Source organism: Eschscholzia californica, unplaced genomic scaffold (genome assembly GCF_041429995.1).
Source record: "Eschscholzia californica isolate CP2 unplaced genomic scaffold, dmEscCali1.0.p SCAF_2, whole genome shotgun sequence".
Lineage (NCBI taxonomy): Eukaryota > Viridiplantae > Streptophyta > Magnoliopsida > Ranunculales > Papaveraceae > Eschscholzia > Eschscholzia californica.
Window position 1 is genome coordinate 3,502,836 of NW_028238309.1, and position 17,129 is coordinate 3,519,964.

At 35.7% G+C, this 17,129-nt stretch overlaps 1 protein-coding gene across 2 annotated transcripts; it reads right to left on the minus strand.

The window, feature by feature from the left end:
• Positions 1-834: 834 nt before the first annotated feature.
• On the minus strand, positions 835-6,565 carry LOC147555343 (putative inactive histone-lysine N-methyltransferase SUVR2). 2 transcript variants are annotated; one of them, XM_086663577.1, is made up of 9 exons: positions 6,275-6,565; positions 5,336-5,541; positions 4,691-5,240; positions 2,558-3,441; positions 2,213-2,478; positions 2,008-2,074; positions 1,885-1,935; positions 1,620-1,716; positions 835-1,264 (listed from the first exon to the last, which is right to left on the minus strand). In XM_086663577.1, exons 2-9 carry the CDS (start codon positions 5,519-5,521, stop codon positions 1,233-1,235), a joined length of 2,133 nt encoding a protein of 710 aa, XP_086519703.1. In that variant the 5' UTR covers positions 5,522-5,541; positions 6,275-6,565; the 3' UTR covers positions 835-1,232. The 2 variants fall into 2 exon arrangements, with proteins under 2 accessions (XP_086519703.1, XP_086519704.1); XM_086663578.1 differs by having other exon boundaries at positions 6,264-6,423.
• Between the last annotated feature and the right edge of the window lie 10,564 nt (positions 6,566-17,129).

The window sequence follows — 17,129 nt, forward strand, 5'->3', positions numbered from 1 at the left end:
CTCGTCAGATGGATGGTTCTACAATGGCCGTCGAGCCCTTGACGGGTTGACTGGAACGTTAACTCTCGCCCTTGACGGGTTGACTGGAACGTTAACTCTCGCCCAAGTCTGTAATATGTTAAACTGTCACCCAAGTTGGTGAGTTACCATGGGTACCAGCTACTAGAGATGGTTACTCACCCAAGTTGGTGAGTTACCATGAGTACCAGCTACTAGAGACGGTTACCATGAGTACTACTGTACTAGCTACTAGAGACGGGTATACCCCGCCCTGTGAGATCAGTACAGATCACCTTACCTTGAAACACCAGCTACTAGAGACGGTATACCTGCCCTGTGAGATGAGTACAGACCACTACCGGCTTACCCAGGCTGCTTGACTATTTTCATTTAGAATGTTGGGGGTCGATCAAACGGTGTTTAGTTACCTATTGTTTTGTTCCCTGTTGTTGGAGGAAAAGTTCTAGAATTCGAATTCCCTAACCTTCACTCCACACACGAAAGCCATTTTCTATCTTGTCTCTCAAGCATCTCCCTGAGTTCTGATCTTCATCTTTGAAGGAGCAGATATAAAAAAGGTTACCTCGGATTGGGTTGTTGTTTATAACCTGGAATACCCGACTTGCTTCATGCACAAACAGGTCTGGTCAACTTGGTGGTCGTAAGCGGGGCAAAGTTTTTGTTTTGACAAGGCCAGACGGGCGCCCAAGTATCCTAATGATCGGATTATAATACCTAGTTGAGATTGGACGAGAAAGATTATCCTGCAGGCTGGCCAATCGGATCGGAAAGTTTAGCCTGGGAGCTGCGGCCGACCAAACCACCATTGAGACATAAGGCCAGTCAATAGTTAGCATTTCATTTACCCAAAATTGTTGTTTCCATAGTACATTTTTCAGCTCACAAAAGTCATCAACTATAATGAGGTAATGAACCAACCAGTACAACTAAAAGTTATAAACATATCTATAACACCAGACAAAAATATTTAACCCGAAAATCTATGTGATTGATATGGTCAAAAAATTTGATCCTAGTATTTCTTTGTACTGTCATTTCCCCCTGTACCTGAGCTACTACCTAAATCCATTAGGAGCCTACCAGTATGTCTCCTCAAAATCTCTCTTTAGTATCTCTGTTTTCCAGCTTTCATTGTCTGTACAGTATCTGAGCCAAACTTGGAGAAATCACGCAAGAATTTTGTCGCTCCGGCTACAACTTTCAGAGTCATGTCACAAAATATATGATGACCTTTGTTTATTTCCTGTGCCAAAACGGTCACTGTTAGCAGAAGAAATATAGAAAGAGTAGTTTGCAGATTGTTGCTTTAATCCTCAAACATTGTTGTTTATAGCCCGATAGAAGTTCAGTTTTACTCATCCAAACAACCCATCGGACAAATATATGTATGAATCAAGTTCTCTGTGGTTGCAGTCTATTTGCTACGTTAGTTGTGGTTCAAACTGAGCGCCATCGTCTAAATAAGTTCACTGTGAATTGGTCATCAGTGTATTTGGTAGGGCTTATGGGAATTGTGTACTAAGTGGGAAAGTTTATAAGAAAATTGGAAACATTATTCTTTTGGGTATAACTTAATAGAGATTGTACTGTATACTAACTCTCTCTGCGTGATATATCTCGGCAGCCTTTGCTTCCACAGCGACATCGAAATGCCTTGATAGGGTGTTCATGATCATCAAAATCAATCATGTAATCCTGCAATTAAGTATAAGCACGTCAAATGAAAATCCCGGTAAAAATGAGGTGATAAAATCAAGCAACTTAGGCCAAAGTACTTGACAGTGTGATGATAATGTTGCTTCAAAGCTTTAGACCTTTCGTTATTCTATAAAACGAGTGGTATATAATTCAAAAGCTACTTACCCACGTGAGTTCTTCCAAAGAATCTACTTTTCTTGATGTAAAAAAGGCTATCTGCAAATATTCTAAGTTAGTTCTAGAAAAGTATAAAACAAAGAGTACATTGAAGTTCAATAACTTCCTTACATGGTAGTAGTGGTGGTCCGGGGTTTCAATTTCCACTGGAATGGCGACCAAATTGCCATCAAAGCACCTACATCAATAAGAAGATGGGAGCAATAAGGTCAAAACCAAACATATGCTTATCAAACAAGGCAACAAAATGTATATGTGCATGTGCAGAATCTATAAGCAGATACACATATAAGATATTCGAAGTCGTAACAACTACCTGTGATTTATAAACCTTGCCACATTTCCATAAAATGTTGCATCTAAACAGAGGGCCTCTTCGTCCTTTAAAACACCTTCAGAGCCCCAATCGGCATCTAGTAGCACTGGATATGTATGTTGCTCATTACCAGTACTCCGCAAATTTCGCTCATATAGTTCGGTGTTGGTTAATATTTCCCCCACATATTCACAAACAAAAGCGCCTCTTGGTAAGTCCTCGAGGGTACGGAGGCCCCACCCCTTCCCTTCGGGTGTCAAGAAAACCTAAAACGTGAAACTTAGTGAATATCAATTTCACTTACGAAGAAGAAAAAGGAATAAGGCATACGAAACAAAGTCTAACCTGCAAGCTTCGGGTGATGCCTCTCTGTACCACTCGATTGCCACAATTTCTATGGCAACCGCACTTGCTCCAACATTCCTTGATGAACTTCCTCACCAAGTGCCCCTTGCACTTCTCAGGAGAATACTCATTTTTAGACCGTTCAAGCGGGCAGTCTTTGCAGTAAAAAAGGCTATGGTTTTCAGAATCACGACTCATCGAAATACTTTCATCTAGAAACTTCTTCTGGACCAAGCCTTCTGGTGTATAGGCAAACTCACCTCCAGTTTCACGTGCACATGCACAAGGTATTGATGAAGATAGACAATCACCATAGCAATTTGTGCAACAGTTTTCGTCCCCAATACGAGCAAGTGGAAAGTTGATATAACCATTCTGGTATACTCTGTTTTGTGGTATGTAGTGAAATGAAGGAGGGTAAGGATCACCAGATATATCATTAGTAAATGGAATTTTAACTCTTTCTTCACCTTTTGTGATGTCTTCTTTGTCATGCACTGGTCTTGATCTAGAGACTGTTACATTTTTATGTCCTTTGTCCTTATTATGTGCAGAATTCTTTCCAACTTCCAAAAAACAGTCGCACAATTCTTGGATCAGCTTCACTACAGAAAATTTGGGCTCACTTATTTTGTATAGCTTGCGATATTTGTTTTCCACCATTTTAAGCACTGCATCCAGTCTCGGCATACGGCAGTCTGCCCGTCCAAGGGCAGAATTATAGCTCAGAAAAACTTTAACTTCTCCCATTTCTGATGAAGCAATCTCAAAATTAGCTGCAGATGACTCTGGAATGTCTGCAGACTTATACCCTGTTTTTGAAGTATCATCACCTTTATATCGGCCATTTTGGTATAAGACCAACGCCAATTCGTCTGGTCTACCTGTAGAAGCATTAATCGTCTTTATACATTGAAGATGGACCAAAAGACAGAAATTTAAAAACATCAATTTGATTTACCATGCAATGTCATTGCAAATCAAATATTAAAGATATGGCGTATATCTATTGTATAAGACAATTTTTTTCCTTCTGAAGAATTTCTGAAACTCCAGGTCCACGTGTAAAACAGATTGTGAATGGAGAAGGTCTATAAGTCTATTTACCAATCACAGACTCAAACTAAATTATATCCCTCTTCATTTCACGTGGAGCAAGTGCCACTTGATGTCGAAGGTCAGTAAAATAACTAGTTAGTTGTTGAAAATTATATCTCACTGTCACAATGTCTGAAGTAGCTGAATACAGGATTTCATGCAGAGCAGATGGTTCTGGTAAAATGCTTTAAACAACATGGCAAAATGGGAAGTGATTTTAATTTATTGTATAAACGCTTTCGTACTCAAGTGAGCAAGTTATCTATGAAATGTCCACATATGGGGGGCATGGCCAAAGCACAAAAATATACATCTAGAAGGAAACCCTGAAACGGTTTTATAATAGAGATGGTACGGGTCAATCGGGACGACAGAGACTCGAGCCTTGGGCCAAACATGGGCAAACTTTTGCTAAACCCAAACTTTGAATTGGACAAGCACATGAAGCAGTAATAACCAAAGACCCCACCCAAACATATAAATATATGTAAATGCATGTAAAATGTCTCAATGTATATACTGTGTGTAGGAGCACAAGAAAACATAATACAAAGTGGATATCCAGCATCAAGAACAACATGACTCGTATACTAGAAAGAACAAGCTCCAAAAAGGAGAACAGAGCTTTTGACATTAATATAAAAAATCAGAATCATATATTCGAGTGACATATCAAAGACCAAAGATCACCCAACCCACTCAATTTACTTAGCAAGTTGAAGGCATAATAAATAAGTAATTGTTGGATGCTCGAAGCAATACAAAAGGTCCCACTATTCTAAACAAGTTACTGAACTAAGGAATAAAGAATCTTCCTGAACGCAAAAGGCGATACTGCCATTTACTTCATTAAATTTGATAAGTTCCCCAGATCCTTAACGGCTACTATCTAGAAAAGGATATCACACTAGCTTACTTAATTGCTAGGACCTTTGCTACTAGGATATAAATACCATGCTCTTACACCGTAATGCAATCAAAGAATAAGGAACTACCGACAATATGGGGTTTACTAAGAAAAACAAAGAGAATTACCTTCAGATTTGATGGAAAACGTGTCATCTGGATAGCACACAGAAATAGGAGCTTCAAAATGAGGGTCAGCAGTTTGATGTTCACGCTTGGGCTTAATCAGAGCATCATGTCGATGGATTTCAGAACGCTTCTCCTTAGTCGAAAGATCAGGTCCAGTGTCCAGGTTTGACTCCTTAATACGGATACCATTTGATCTCTTTGAGGGGACTAAATCTCTCGAAGAGATTTCAGGAGTAAGAAGCTTCTTGCCTTTGTCTTTGAGTTGTATCACGGGTGAGACACAGTCGGATTCATCATCACTGTCCTTAAGGCAGTATACATCTGCTCTTGCCTGGCGGCTAAAAGTTTTAGTCGATTTAATAATTTCCATCTTGTTTGACCTCTGAGTTGAAACAGAGCCTGATTCAGTTTTAATCCGTGTTTCTCCACGTAATGAGCTGACATTACGTGATGAAGGTGAAGCTTCGTCCTGATGTTTCATACATGACCTTTTCAGAGGAGGGCCAGATTCCTCCTGCAACTCCGAATCCTTTCGCTTTTTGTGTTCCTCCTAATAAAGTAAACCACCAAAATTAAAGAAATGGTGAGCTCTAGTAAAAACAATAGAAGTAAATTTACCCAAATTAATATTTACATATGTCATACCTTCTCTTTTTCGTACTCCAATATAGCGTCAATGAGTACAATGTAGTTTTCGTCTTCTATGAGTTCCCAATTGTTCCTATAAACCCGCAGTAAATTCTTCAGAACTAATGTTGTTGTTTCCTCTGGAAATCCCAGACCTTCTCTCATTGCACGGAGAGCTTGTAAAACTCTTGGGTGATGCGTCATTGCTCCTAATCGCTCCTAATCTATAAAGGATAACAGCCAAACAAAGATTATCAGGCATACTACGACGAGAAATGTGACTTCTTTCAACCAAGATTACGACAACAAAAACTAAGAAGCAAAATTTAATTTCATATTGAATGTAAGGGGTGTATCCTGTTTTTCGTTTTTGAGAGATAGCCTTGGAGGCAGATTGCTCTGTATTCACTGACCTACAAATACTAAAAATTTGTTCTTCATACGTAGTGAAAAGCATCACGCGGCCATCGCTCGCCATATACTAGGTTTCACCAACTGAACCACGAAAATCTCTTGTGCTTTACGTGATTGTTTAGATTCACTATTACTTTTCTAAGTTTCATTTGTTCTCCATTATAACAAAATGCAAGAAAGTTAAAAAAAATCACAATCTTATGCTCAAACTACAACATTTTTTAAATGCCCTAAAACCCTAAACCCTAGTTTCAAATCCGAACAAAATATACAATAGCAACAAAAGGACTATCATCATCATATATACAATCCAAAACCAAATCAAAAGTACTTGCGGACAAATTTTTTTTTTTACTAAGACATGCAAACTAGCAAATAGATTCCAAGTGACATTGATTATACATATATGAACAAAAAATCAAGCATTCATCATCAAAAGACAAAATAATATCAAAACCAATAACAGAAACACAGGTGATGACTGAGAATCTGAGATAATTTTAGAGAGAGAAAGAGTTTCCAATAAAAAAACAACTATTATACCTTGAAAAAACTGGAACTTGTAGCAGAGAATGAAAGAGTAAAGGAGGAAATTAGGGCAAGACAAATAAGGAAATATTGGAAGAGGAGAGAAGAGTTTTAGAGAGAGAAAGTGGTAGTGAAGTATTCCGAAGAAGCAGAGAGAGAAAATTGTTGGGTGACGCCGGGGACGTGGTTATAACGATTGGTTGAAACTAACGTGCGCCAGTTTGTAACGTAGGCATTTTTTTTTGGATTACAGGTGGAGCGACCGTTCAGAGTCCTTCCCTGCTCTCGAGTGCAGAAATTTACAATGGGTTTAGTCCAAAAAAAACCCATTTTTTTCAATTGGAAAAATATTATGCGGAGAAGCCTTTAGTCGACTCTACATTAACAGTCGACTGAGGGCTTGTTTGGAGTTGAGCCTTACCTCACTCCCAAGCACCCCGAGTTGGACCTAAGGGATTCAGGCACAAAATTTGAATTTTGGGACTCAATCGCCTTGTGTTAGAGTTGTTCTGATACCGGGCCCCACACCCTCACCATTAAGGAACTCCGATGTCTGGGACAAACATAAGGTACAATCTTGTTCAGTATCTAAGTCGGCGGTCAGAATATGTGGCCGGACAAAATTTAGAGAAATAAGTATTTATTTTTCTTTTTTAAATTTTATCTATCCACATATTATGATTAAAACTTAGTGGAGACATAACCAAACTTGGGTCATTTCCCGAAGTTTACTGGCTCCAGGTGTAGAATTTGGATTTTCTGAATCAATATTTTCTTTACCATATGTAATAAATGATATAAAGTTGTAAAAATAATTTTCTTGATTATATATGATTAAGGGTATCTCTAATGGGACTATCAAATTCTAAAATTTACTGGTGTGGAATTAGATATTTCTTTTTTAAAAGCTATTTCCAATTTTATTAGAAACTTAATGATGATGTGAAAAAAATATATTTTAGAAATCATAAAGATATCAACAAATATGTACCTTAATAGATATTAGTGTATATCTTGTGTTTTAGGGCACAAACAGTTGTATCAATCAAAATTGACGAAATTTTAACTCAGTGCTTCTATAGGCGCCCATAACATTGACATAAACTCCAAAATCCTGGAGGTCTCAGATTCGATCCTCACGGAGGATGGAATACATGATTAATTGAACTTGAGTTATTAAAGGTGTAAATAATGTAATAAATTTGTCGGGCTTTAGGTCTCTTTCATGTTGTTGGGTTTTAGGCCTCTTATATTAATAGTTGAACTTAGGCAGTTATCGAGCTTGTCACATCTTCATGATGTATCAATGTCTTGTAACGACAACGTAGATCGTAGTCGATTTCTCAAAAAAATATATTGCTCCAGGAACTCTCTCCAAACATGCCACCCGACTTTCCATATTTATTATTGCTATATTTTGGATACCCTAACTTTTTGGTATTCTACTTATTGTTTTTTTTATATTAGTTGTTTTATTGAGAGAGATTTCAATTTACTTTTTTTTAAGCCTGCAATTATTTTTGTTTGTTTTTTTTCTTAAATTTATTATTTTATTTCTGAACAAGGCACGATTATTTTTTTTAAATAGGTTATTTTATTTCTAAGAAGGACTATATTTTAAATTTTGGAAAGGACTTCTAGACAATATCATTTATTAAAAAAGGTGTTTGTTCTGATTAGTATTTTTCCATTCAGTTTTATTATATAGAAGATTGTAAATCATAAATTCTTTCACTTTTTAACTTGATCACGTTGGAATTAGTAATATTAGTTAGTTAGGTGAATGAATTAATTATTTGTTATTTACAAGAAGAATTTATAATTAGATAGAAAAGTCTGGAAACCCCTTCACTAGACCTAAGAGCATCTCCAATGGGACACTCTAATAAACACTCTAAAAGTCCTAGTTGTCAAGGACCAATAGAGATTCTCTTTCCTAAATGTCAATATACAGACACTCTAATTTTTGTTGGTCTCCAGTGGAGATCTCTAAAGTGTCTATACTTAATAAACATGTCCTTCCTCAATTCAATAGATAAAAAGTAGTTGAAAAGCAAGATTTTCTATTGGTTGAAATTTAAAAGTAACACTTAGAGAGTCTCAAGTAGACACTCTCATTTTAGAGTTTCTCTCTCTAGACACTTTATAATAAATGTGTCCACCTCATATTAGAGTGTCTAATAAAGTATTCCATTGGAGATGATTTTTTAACAAAAACTTCAAAAAGTCTATGTGGCGCTCTAAGTGTTAGAGATTGAGTGTGCCATTGGAGATGCTCTAAGGGTGGGAATTGGTCTGAAACTGGTGTCCACGGGTTGTAACATTCAACGGGTCACCTTGTCGGGCTTTGAAACTTCGTGTCCATTCACTCTCTCGGGCTTAATTGAGCAAGTGATTTTAAAAATCTAAGTGTCCAAAATTCGTCTAACCTTCCAGGTTTATTGGATTATCGCGCCATTGGGTTTCGAGTTTTCAATATCAGAGTATTTTTAATATCTAAGAATTTATTAATCTATTTTATAGGTCTTTTTACGGGTCACCGCCACCAAACAACCATCACATCCACGGTCCACCACCAGACCTATATGTAGTAATGTATAATATTATATGTTACACATACATATATACAAACACACGATTTACATAGGTATTATCGGGTAAATATAGGACATTATTAAGTGACTTATGTCGGACAAATACAAATGGGTCAGATTCGAGCAGGATGTTAAGTAGCACTTCAACATCCGAACCCGACCTGTTGATTTCATCAGATCAGTCTGATTGAGCCCGCTTTCAAATTTTGAGTAGTCGTAGGCTTTAACGAACTCAGGTATCAATGACTAGTTTCGAGTTCTATACCTGGGTACTTAAAGGTTGAATCTATGAATAATAACCCTTTTAACTTAACCTTCAGTTGTAAGAATCACACTGCGTTTAAAAAAATTATATTAGAACACAATATAGGCAGTTCAACATAAAAAAAAAAAAAAAAAAAAAAAAAAAAAACAATATAGCCCCCTATTATGTTAAAAAGTTGTACTATACCTGGGTACTGTAGTTGATTTCTCTAACATTATACTATAAGGAAATGGCCTTTGGCCTTGTGGCAGGAGTAGTGATGGTTATTCACTTATTCTTGTGCAAGACTCAGGTTCCACTTCTTCACTCAAGCTTACTAAAAATCTTTCTGCTACTTTGTCTCTATTCTTTTTAGATTTATTGTGTTTGGCCCCCAATTTTTGACTTATTCAGAGTTTTGCTTGCTTTCTGTATTTGTCTAATGTTTTAAAATGATCCCTGAAACCGTGTTTCATTAGTCAATATTTTCTTTTCTTCAAAGGTATTTTTCCTAGCTTTTTCTTCTTTATATCAGGAGAAAATTGGACATAGGTTGATGGTCTTCTTAAAAAAAAAAATTAAATACAACTCAAAAGCAGACATTTTTATTCTATGATGAACAGCATTTCCTACATTTTATTATTTTTTGCACTCATGTACTTTGAAATTTAAAATTTGAAAATATCGATATCTTAAGGGGTATAATACAAAAGTTTGTATCAAAAGTGCTTTTAAATTTAGGTAGTAAATACTATATATTTTGACGGTAAAGTTCAAACTTTGTAATTTTAAGTTAGCATTGTCTGAGTTCAAATCCTGACTCCGCCCCTATGTATATATATATATAGCAAGTTTCGCCTAGAAATAATCTAAGATTAGAAGATTGGGTTTAAATTTAGGACTTCTCAAACTACCTTGAACATAGGTCGATGTCTTACTCAATTTGCAACCCAACAAACCATTTTAAGACTAGTCTTATAAGGGGTTATTATTTCAGGGCTGGTGCTCTGGTGAAGCGAGTAAAATCTATTTTCGAAACAAACTGTGAAATCTATTTTAGATAATAAATTATGATTCGCAAAAAGTGTTACTTGTTAGAGCCCGAGCTAATTTGGGGTAAGTGGTTGGTAGTCGTAACACATAATCTCTTTCACGAAGTTCTCATACATACAAGAAGCAATTACACTTAAAGAGTGAAAGCAATCGACAATTCTGATCATTTCATTACCACTTACACTTTTGGTACTCAAACTACGAAAAACAATTTCTGTAATATGTAAAATTGTCTCGTATTATGTGCCAAGATCAGATCAACATGGAGTGGCTTTAACAAATTAAAGTGCCGATTTTGGTACATGAAAACATGTAGATGGTGAAAATTGGGAAAAATCTTTGGTCATGGTTGACGATGATATAATTATTATTTTTCTTTTACTCTTAATTTTGAGAGTTTTAGACCTTTCTATTTTGGTGGGAACTAAGAGAGGTGATTGAACTTGTTGAGTTGTCAAGAAATGAAATGTGATAAGTACTATTGGTATTCACTATTAGTACATGAAAAACTCATGAACACATAACTCATTGATGGGACATGAGCATTTTCTATTTCATGTTTAACTTCATATATATAGTTCATCTTGTTATGTGCTTATTTCTTAAGTGAGTTATTATTTCAATGTTTAACTTCATATATGTAGTTCATCTTGTTACGTGGTTATTTCTTGAGTGAGTTATTTTTTGAGTTAATTCATATTACAACCGAAAATTTGGCAATCCGAGATAAAGATATTGGAGTAAACTAAAAGTACTAATTACTTCTTGGTCCAAATTTTGACTAGGCACTTTGGCCATAATTTGTGTTGGGAAGCCCTCTTATCCCTGCATCCATTTTGCTAGTCTTAAATTGTATTTATTTTTATTACTTTGGTTGACTCTTTTACCACACCTCCACCACTGCACATCCACTACCCATCATTACCATTACCGAATTTCTATCTTCACAACCGCCATCAAATCAGAATCAAAACAATTACCATAAGCATAAAAAAAATGAGGCTAGAATTTCTTTGAGCTCTTCCACCACACAATCATATTTCCTTCCCGTATGTGATCGAAGGGTATAAAGTTGTATTTAGTATATGTAATTTTCTTAAGCAAATATGATCAAGGCTATCTCCAATGGGACTCTCAAATTCAAAAATTCATAGTATTATATAGGATATTTTAAAAGTCTAGTTAAAAAGTTATCTCCGATCCTTTAGAAACTTATGATAATACGAAAGAATTTGTTTTGAAAATTCATCTATCGTGAAAAAATGTCCCTGACGGACTATCTCTGATAAATAAATCTTATTTAACTTCGTCTTACTTATTTCAGTTTCTATTACTCAATCATTGCAATTGCAGAATAAGAAAAAACCTAATTAAAATTCCTCAACTCCCAAAGGATCAGATATCAACAATGAAAATCAATACATAAATGTCGCCGACTGACAATCTCTGATAAAAAAAATCTTCTTTAACTTCGTCTTCCTTCTTTGAGTTGAGCTTCTATTACTCAATCATTGCAGAATAAGAAGAGGGGTTGGGCCATTGGTCCAAAAAGGGGCCCACAATGAAAATCCCACCCAAAGTTGCCTAAAAATGAAAGGGAGGTCCAATGTGTCAGTTTGGGGGTCAAAATTACGTAAAGGGTCCTTAGAAAATAAAGTATTTACCGTTCAAGCCATCGAAAATTCTCGGGAAACGATTTTTTTTCTGAAAATTTCAAAACTTCGAAAAAAAAATTTGTGACCGGGAAATTATTTTATTTACTGAATTTTTTTTCTGTACTAGACACTTTTGTTGGGCGGGAATTTAAAATTTTCAAAAAAATTTGAAATTTCGTTTGAAAATTTCAAAATTTCGAAAAAAAGATTTCGTTTGAAAATTTCAAAAAAATTTGAAAATTGGAATTTTTTGTGTACGGGAAATTATTTTATTTACCGGGAAGAGATGATTTGCTGGGCGGGAATTTGAAATTTCGTTTCAAATTTTCAAAAAATTTTGAAACTTTGAATTTTTCGTGTACTGGTAAATTATTTTATTTACCATTCAGTTTTTTTTTTCCAGAAAAACGTCAGCATATCCCGTCCAAGGGCAAGAGGGGAATAAAAAAAAACTGACATTTGGACCTGCAACTAATTTTTTGGCAAGAGTGGATTTTTTTTGGGTTTACCCCCCAGATTTTGGACTGTTGACTCAAAAATCCGAATAAGAATGAACCTCATTAAAATTCCTCAACTCCAGTACAAAGGATCACATATCAACAAGGAAAATCAATACATAAATCTAAAAAGAAAAAAAAACCTTGTAAAAGTAAACAAAATTGAAACGATTGGGTAAGTAAATTAGGGCAGTATGTATGATTAACTGAAACAAAAAGAAAAAGTATAAATGGGTATACTCGAACTTACAACCACCTTTCAAACCCTCTTCCCTGAACTTATTTTGATGTGACGGGAAGAGATTGGAGATGAAAGGGTTAAATTTACCAAGTTTAAGTAGTTCTTCTAGAGTTAAGGCTTGAAGAATGGGAGTGAGTTACAAGTGTTTTTCAGTGCCACCACCACAAAGAAAAGAAGCGTTTTGGCTTAATACAAAAGAACACATTGGTTGATTTAAAGAGTTTTGTGTTGTAATTGTGATTGTGTTAGAATTTGAAGCAAAAAGAGAAAAGTAAAAGATGAAAATTGATTTTATTCATTGAGTTTAATCCAATTTACATTGAGATATATATAGAGAATCTGAAGAGAGAGAGAAACAGAAAAAGGTTGTTAGTTGTTATGAAACTAACAATTTGGTTTCATAACTAACTTTTAGTCTTAACTAACTTTCTAACAACTAACTTCTCTTATAACTAACCTACTCTAACTAAGCTCGATTATATACATCTAATTAACTTAATCATCTAATTAGATGTTGATTCACTTTCCTTAACAGCCCCCTGCAAACTCAACATGGGTGGAGAGATGTTGAGTTTGGATCGAAGAGAGCAAAATCGAGAAATAGAGAGAGGTTTGGTGAGAATGTCAGCCACTTGATCATGAGTCGAAATATGTCTAACATGAAGCTTTTGTTGTTTAACCATATCTCGAACAAAGTGATAGGCAATCTCTACATGCTTCATACGACAATGGAAGATGGGATTAGTTGTCAAGTAAGTAGCTCCCAGATTATCACACCATAAAATTGGGGATGAATTCGATTGAATTTGCAATTTAGAGAAGAGAGACTGAATCCAAAGAAGTTCAGAAGTGGCATCTGCTAGGGCCTTATACTCAGCTTCTGTGCTTGAACGAGCCACTGTGCCTTGCTTCTTAGAACACCAAGATATAAGATTAGAACCCATAAAAATTAAGATTCCTCCAGTAGACTTCCTATCATCTGGGCAACCAGCCCAATCTGCATCAGAATAGGCTTGAAGATCACAATCAGAGAACCCATTTAGAGTGAGAGAAGACTTATGAATATTGAAAGTGTAATCAATAGTGTGTTTGAGATATCTGAGGATGCGTTTGACTGCACACCAATGATCATCAGTAGGGAGTTTGAGAAATTGACAAACTTTGTTCACAGCAAAAGAAATATCTGGTCGTGTAATGGTAGCATATTGAAGAGCACCAACAGTGCTTCTATATAAGGTGATATCAGAATCACTTAAGGGTTCACCCTCATCTTTTCGAAGTGTAGCAGAAGTAGCTATAGGTGTGGAAACATGCTTAGCCTCATGCATCTTAGTTTTGAGAAGAAAATTAGAAATGTATTGCTTTTGAGAGAGAAGCAGACCATCTGTAGTGGAAGAAACCTCAATACCAAGAAAATAATTGAGAGTACCCAGATCAGTAATAGCAAATTCTTGAGAGAGAGTAGCAATGATGGACTGAACCAGAGAAGAATCACTACCAGTGATGATTATATCATCAACATAGATTAGTATATAGATGATTGAGGAGGAAGTAATGTTATAAAACAGAGATGTATCAGTCTGAGAGGCTAGAAAACCTATGCTTAAGAGGAATGTGCTCAATCTATCAAACCAAGCTCTAGGAGCTTGCTTGAGACCATAAAGAGATCTCTGGAGCTTACAAACATGGGTTGGATTATCTGAATCAATAAAGCCAGGAGGCTGGCTCATGAAAACCTCTTCTTTGAGAAAACCATTAAGAAAAGCATTCTTAATATCAAGTTGCCTAAGAACCCAGCCCTTTGAGACAGCAAGAGAGAGTATAATTCGAATAGAGACAGGCTTAATAACTGGACTAAAGGTCTCTTCATAATCAAGGCCTTCAACTTGATTGAATCCTTTAGCCACCAATCGTGCCTTGTATCTAGAAATGGAGCCATCAGCATTTTTCTTAATACGAAAAACCCATTTACAACCAATAACATTCATATTTGGAGAATAGGGGATCAAATCCCAAGTACCATTCTGAATTAGAGCATTGATCTCCTCAGACATAGCAAGTCTCCACTTTGAATCTTTAGAAGCTTGAAGAAAAGTAGATGGAGTGGGGTCAGAAGTAAAGAGAGAAGTAGTATATACTTTGGGTTTTCGAATTCCCACTTTGGCTCTGGTTGTCATAGGATGAGAGTTAAGAACAGAAGAAGGGACAATTGAAGAAGAGTGAGGAACAATGGAAGAAGGAGGAGGAACAATGGAAGAAGGAGGAGGAACAATGGAAGAAGGAGGAGGAACAATGGAAGAAGGAGGAGGCTCATAAGTAGAAGGAATAATAGAAGAAGGAATAGGAGCAGGAGGAAGGGATGGAAGAGAAGGAGCAGTAGAAGAGGGAAAGGAAGGAATAGGAGGAGGAGAGAAAGGCATAGGAGCAGAAGAAGAGGTGGTAGGAATAGAAGAAGCTAAAAAAGGGAAATTGGACTCATCAAAGACAACATTAGAAGAGATGATAATCTGATTATTGTGAGGATTGAGACACCTATATCCTTTGTGTTTAGGACTGTAGCCAAGAAAGATATGTAATGAGCTTCTGAAATCAAGTTTGTGGTTGTGATAAGGTCTGAGATAAGGATAACAAGCACACCCAAAGATTTTAAGATAATGATAGTCAGGTTTGATATGGAATAAGGCTTCTAGAGGAGTAAGGATGGGAGTTGGGAGTCGATTAATGAGATAGACAGCAGTCTCAAATGCAAAATCCCAAAAAGTTAATGGAAGATTAGCATGAGCTAATAAGGCCAGACCGGTTTCGATGGCCAATATCATTTGCTTCAAGGTATTTGGATACGTTTCGAAACTCACTACCCCAATCAGATTGCAAACATTTGATTTTAAGAGAGAATAATGTCTCAACATGAGATTTGAAAAGAAGAAATGTGGAGTAAACATCTGACTTATGTAAAATGGGAAAAATCCAAGTATATCTGGTAAAAGTGTCTAAAAAGGTAACATAATATCTATATCCATTAAAAGAAGTAGATGAGGCAGGTCCCCATACATCAGAGTGTATTAATTCTAATGGAGAGGATACAGAAGATACACTTGACTTATGAGAAAGAGAATGGCTCTTAGCCATTTGACAAGAATCACAAATAAATGGAACAAGAGAGGAGAAAGGTAGATTATTTGCCTGAATGATGTGTTTCATTATTCGAAAGGCAGGGTGTCCCAATCTTGAGTGCCAATCAGAAGATAATGAAGTAGAAAACACAGAGCTTTGAGCATCAGAAGGAAGAGATTGGAGTTGAACAGTGTATAGACCATCCTCACATGGACCATGAAGAAGCTCTTGTTAGTTTGAAGGTCCTTGATATTGAAAAAGTCAGGAAAGAATTGAAAATAACAATTATTGTCTTTAGCAAACTTATGAACAGATAAGAGGTTCTTAGTAATAGAAGGAACATGTAAAATATTATGAAGGAAAAAGGAATTTGAATCAAAAGAGGCAATAGTAGAACCAGTATGAGAGATAGACAAACCTGTGCCATTACCAATTTTAACATGACCTTTGCCTTTGAATTCTGATTGAACTCCTAGATTGGTCATATCTGATGTAACATGATGAGTAGCTCCTGAATCAGGATTCCAAGTAGTTGAGGAAGAATGTGGTGGAGCAGATGAATAAGTGTTGTGAATCTCAGGGAAATATGTCTCATTATCTTTTTTGAGGTTTTGAAGATCAGATTTCAAATTAGAAACTCGAGCTTTCGAGTGAGAAGAATAAGATCTTTCTAGCTCAGTCCAGACATCATGAGATGTTGTGAGATCAAGAACTTGACTATGAGTTTCTTCTGTTAAAGAGGCAAGAAGCCAACTGAGAATCATTTGATCTTGCTTGATCCAATTCGTATATTCAGGATTAAGAGAAGGATGATCAGTAGGATGATTTCGAATGAACTTATCAGGGCAAATTGAAGATCCATCAACAATTTGAAGAACATCATAAGAACGTAAAAGAGGAAGAAATTGAGATTTCCAAAAAATGTAATTAGTAGATGTCAATTTGTTGGAAACATATTGATTAACAGTAGAAGGAGATGGAAGATGGAAGGAAGAAGAAGATGATGAATAATTTGGAGAAGAAGAAGAAGAACCATTCGCCATTAAAGTAAAATTGAAGAAGAATAAAAAAAAAAAAAACAATCTGAAAAAGGAAAAAGAAGAAGATCAAGCTTGAATTTCGAAAAAAAAAGAGGAAATCGAAGAAGGCTCAGATACCATGTTAGAATTTGAAGCAGAAAGAGAAAAGTAAAAGATGAAAATTGATTTTATTCATTGAGTTTAATCCAATTTACATTGAGATATATATAGAGAATCTGAAGAGAGAGAGAGAAACAGAAAAAGGTTGTTAGTTGTTATGAAACTAACAATTTGGTTTCATAACTAACTTTTAGTCTTAACTAACTTTCTAACAACTAACTTCTCTTATAACTAACCTACTCTAACTAAGCTCGATTATATACATCTAATTAACTTAATCATCTAATTAGATGTTGATTCACTTTCCTTAACAGATTGAATGAAAATTTAGGG